This window comes from Frankliniella occidentalis, unplaced genomic scaffold (assembly GCF_000697945.3).
Source record: "Frankliniella occidentalis isolate FOCC.00 unplaced genomic scaffold, Focc_3.1 Scaffold36, whole genome shotgun sequence".
In the NCBI taxonomy this organism is placed as follows: Eukaryota; Metazoa; Arthropoda; class Insecta; order Thysanoptera; family Thripidae; genus Frankliniella; species Frankliniella occidentalis.
Window position 1 is genome coordinate 1,130,613 of NW_026267166.1, and position 4,904 is coordinate 1,135,516.

Below are 4,904 nucleotides of genomic sequence, written 5' to 3' on the forward strand. Positions count from 1 at the left end.
ATGACGGCGACACGAGCCATCTCCATGTCGGGCAACTCGCTCGTCTGCAACGCGGACTCGCTCAGGGTGAAGAGCGGCACGTCCGAGAGGACCGCATCCAGAGTGCACTCCTTTAACGCGGCGTCAATGTGACTGTACTCCGATGTTTCTTGGAGCCGTACGGTTTTCTGTGAACCTAGGCGCTGCCGCTGCTGTGCTTGGCGCACTATGTGCACGACACTCTTCGTGAGTTCGAGGAGTGATTTCGACGCCGTCCTGCCGTGCGACCTCAGCATCAACACGGTGAGGACCCGGCATGTGCGTTCTGGACGCGACACACAAAACTCGCTAAACACGGCGGGCGCCCGGTGCCAGCGCTGCTCGGCGGCCGACCACGTGTCCTGCTCGAGGACGGTCACCACGCGGTTCCTGCAGGCGGCGTCGGAGCGGCAGGTGAGGTTGTAGAGGCCGGTGCTGCCGTCGGGGGCGGTGAGCGCCAGGGCGTACTGGTGCCCGCCCAGCCACACGCGCGCGCGGGACAAGTCCCGCAGCACCTCGTCCCGGGTAGAGGGGGAGGCCACCGAGGCCCAGAAGATGGCTCGGGTCAGTTTGGTGTTGTCGTGCATCCTCATTGTGGAGAGCAGATCGTCCAGCCCCTCCGCGGCCACGAAGTGCACGCAGCGCGTCGCCGCCAGAACGTGTACGATTCGCGTACTGACCATATGCTGTTGGTAGAGGGTGACAATGCTCGGGCTCAGCATCCGCGGTATGTCGGCGGACAGCTCTCGGAGGAAGGCACCGGTCCAGCGCGTCTGGCCCATCAACACGAGGGTGGCCTGCTGGGAATGCATGAAGGGCGTGAGCAGGGCCGCGGCAGCCCTTGCCTCGGGGGGCGCCGCTGAGTCCGCGACCGGGAGGTTGGCCCGCACACCGGGCATCGCACAGCAGAAGACGCACAGGGACAGGAAGGCCTCCATGGCGGCGGGTACGAGTCTCCGGGCGTACTGCTGTCGGGCATTTGGTTCTCGAGGTCTTTACAAACCGTTCGGTGAGGAGTGACAACATTTTCACCTTTCTCGTACAGCCTGTAATTTGCTCAGCCCTCAGTGCGATTTGATTGGTCGTTTTGGAGGCACCTGGTTTGGACGTGATGCTATCCTGCGATGAGCGATAAGGGCAAATTGTAGCGGCGCCTTTGCCTTCGCTCTGGTGATTGGGTGACGGCGTATACAGGGTGTGTCAGGCCCCGTAGTTCAGTGGGCAACCCTCTCACACACGTGAATGCGGTACAGCATAAGTAAATAAAAAGAAGTATGGGGTCTGTAGGACACCCTGTACAGAGTGGTGGTTTATCGCACAACATCTTTCACAAAAATCGTAAAATAATTAATTGTTCTGCGAGCAATAAAGCAACAAATTTAACAATTAGAAGAAAGCAGCCATTGTCTCGTCGGGTCCTTTTGCCGTGTGTGCTTGCTTGCTGGCTCCTTTCTCTCTGCTCCGACATGCGGGGCGCGTGGTCGGTCGGTCGGTCGGTCGGTTGGCTGGTCTCGGAAAGCGGCGCGCGAGCCCATCCCGTATCCAGGGGGGCAGGGCGCACTGCTGCCCCGTCCGACTGTGTCCGACCGACCCGCCTGCCAATAAGAAATAAAGCCATTCCTTCTTGTCGTCCCGGCCGCCGCCGCCCGCACGTGCTGCCAATACACGCACACACACACACACGCACACACACAGACCTGTCGCCGCACCGCGTTCGGCCGCTTTGCGGTCGTCATCAGTCGTGCGCATTAACATGTCGCTCCGACCCCCGTCGTCGTCCAGGTGCATCACATGTCGCTCCCCCGCGAGACTCCCCTCCTCCTGCAAGCCGCCGTCCCGTCCGACCTGCTGTACGCACCTGCTTCACTCCCGCCCGTCGCCGTAAAGAGTTCGTTTACACTCGCCGCGTATATGGCCTGTGTGGTGGGGGGGTACTTCATTTTTGTGTTTTTAACGGCCGTCCGATCGAGGTGACGTGCAAGGTTGTTATTGGCGTTCTGCTCTGAAAAGTAAACCAGGATGAAGCCTGGCTCTGTACGCACGTCACAACGACGAAGTTTACGAACCCCCTGCTCAAACTCGAACCAACGCACGAGTCGAGCGTCGGCTGACATGAGGGCCGAAATGCGCTCTCCAGCAGCTTGGGGTTGAAGACAGACGGCGCGGAGAAATAATAGCCCTGTCTCTCATTGGGGCTGTCCAGGTGGGGGCCCCGGCGCGCCCCGTTGAGGGGAGGGGGGCAGAAGGGCGCAAAGGGCCGCCAGATGGTACCGAAAGGGCCCCCGGGGGCCCCCATGCGGGGCGGTGGGGGCCGCTGTGTATGATGGGAGTGACGGCGCTGCTTGCCAACTGACTGTCAATCGGACCCTCCGCACCCCCCGTCCATCAGCCTCCGGGCGGGCCTCCGGCGCGAGGTGGACCTAGGCGGGGACGGGAGGAGGGTTTGGGCCAGGTGGGCGAGGCCAGGTGCGGGCGCATTGTCTCGACTCGAGCGCACGCTCCCCGGGGCACGCGCGCGCCCTCATCAGAGAGAAGAGCACCGAGCGGGAGAGCGCGCTCGCTCTCCGTGCGGCCTGTAAGTGCCCGTCACACCTGCCTGCCTGCCTGCCTGCCTGCTTGCTTGTCCCTGCTGGACATCCTCTCCCACTGGACGCCCTGTTGGGCAGCACCCGGCCCGCGCAGTCGCCACCACCCTCGATCATTGTCTCCGCGCGCTCGCCAGGTGGCGGAGCTGAACCAGCTGAACGAGAGACCAGGACCACGGCGAACAAAGGTTTGGCACAGGCAGGGGGTGCGCTGCGGGCGCCTCCTGCTTTCGTCTTACCTTTACTCTGCAACATACCGGGTGTAACTGTGAATACGCAGCAGTGTTGCGGGTTTGCCTACTCTTTACACCAGTAAGGGGCCATGGCCCCTGCGGCCATATTGAGTATGCAATCCCGCAACACTGCTGCGAATTCACAGTTACAACCGGTACTTACTGCACCATGATAGTTGGAACTAAGACCGTAAGACCTTATGTCCCACTATCATGACTACACCATGAAACCCACCATAGTAGAGAGTCGACGTAAGACCAGACGGCCTAAATTTACGCCTCGCAATAAATTTTGTTGAATTCTTATTATTCTTTTTGCGAAAGGGAGAGGGGAATCTATGACGGGTTATGCCGCCGCTCGTGGAGTCGCTCATATCTATGCAGCCGCAAGAGAGCCGCGCCGCGTCGTATATGGGTATTGCTCTGGAGGAAAGTAAAGCAAGAATCAATGAATGGCTGCTGGATGGGAGCTCGGCTGCACCGCGCGCCGCCACCGTCAGAAATAAAGGCAGCCATGCCATTCCACGTCTCTCTACCGCTCTTTATACTGTCTCCATTATCGGCGATCTGGTTAAGAAATGTACATATGCGGATCTGGTTATTATTTATGCGTTTGGGTGCCTCTGCCTGTCGCTCTTCCTGCTCTCACTCCACCTCTCGACATTTAATCGGCATTCGTCGGCATTCGTCTCGCCAAAGTGCAGGATTATTATTTTTTCCAAACCCACCGACGCGAAGTAAAAACTGTCCAGGAAAAAAAACAATTAGCTATAGCGATCATCCCTGAGCCAACCATAAGACAGTTGCTATTGCCAATTAATTTTTCTATGTGAAGGAAAGGCACAGGCAGCGCGAAAACGAAGAGTGACCGTGACCATGCCGTGACCGAGGAAACGACATGCTTGATATGGGTTCATACTGCCCCGGGCGCACGAACTTCCCGAGCCGTCGCGGTCGCCTGCTTGGGGCTGTGCTGCTTATTGCAGACGATTATTCGCCCAGCCTCATGTTATGTCTGCTCACCTTCGCCCAGCCTCCGGCCTGCGTACAGAGTGCTATCAATCTTAGACGCACCCCTTAGCCGTGTGCCGTTCCCCGTCGAACTCACCACCACCACCTCCCCCTATACTCTCTGCTGGGCTCGACGGGGGTGGGGAGGAGGGGAGAGACCCGAAATAACAATAATTTATATCACCGCGCGCTTCAGAAAGGAAGTTGGGGGGCTCGCGGAGCACAAAGGGCGTAAGCGGCGCTGCGAGTCGCGGGCGGGGCAGGGCGGGGAGGGGCCTCGTGAGTGCGACCTGCTCGTCATTACTTTGGCAACAAGCTGCATTGTGTGCTGCGGAGGGCACTAATGGGCTGGGCCAAGGGTGGCGCGCGATGGGTGGCGGTACCTGGTGGGGACGACCAGGACCTGGGGGAGGATGATGACAAGGGCCTAGAGGGGAGAGACTCGGACGGAGGGCTATGCTAGAGACAACCTGTGCGGAGGAACGACGATAGGGGGAATGATCAGCCGCAACGAACAGACGAGGCCAGCCCGTGCTCTGCCCTGTGACAGCGTGGCGCCGATCGAGTAGGCAACCCGCCCGCACGCGCGACGTGCTGTACAGCCTAACTACGCGGGCGTGCGGAGCTCGTCGGGAGCGTGGCACCGATATCATACCGTACCGAGAGATGGTGACTACGAAGGACCATAGACGATTTGAGCTACCTCTCTGGGCAAGAATAATGAATCTGGACGAAATCTACAAGCATCGTGGCGGCCAGCTTATCTCTCCCATGGGCGGCCAAATTGATGCTCGTCGCATTTCTTCCTGATTTCTTCTTATCGAATCGTCCATCAGGAGCGCCGTCCAATAAGGAACTTGGGACCGTCTATCGTATAGGAGGAAGGGCGGAATAGAGACGACCAGTTCGAAACGGCTCGCCCGGTGGGCCACACGGCCAAACAGCGGCTCATCACCAAAGCCCCGATAAATTATCTGGTCTTGCCCGGGTGCGTTTCATCCCCCGGATTCGCCATTAGCAACAGAGCAGGGGAGCGGGCGAGAGGGCGCGGGCCGGG

General features: G+C 59.4%; 1 protein-coding gene across 1 annotated transcript in view; it reads left to right on the top strand.

Annotated features, from left to right (window-relative positions):
• LOC127749164 (uncharacterized) overlaps positions 1-4,904 on the top strand; it is a 57,878-nt gene continuing 52,974 nt past the window's right edge. The window contains exon 1 of the mRNA XM_052266280.1: positions 1-128. Within this exon, the coding sequence (XP_052122240.1) occupies positions 1-128 (128 nt within the window). The remainder of the gene's footprint in view (positions 129-4,904) is intronic.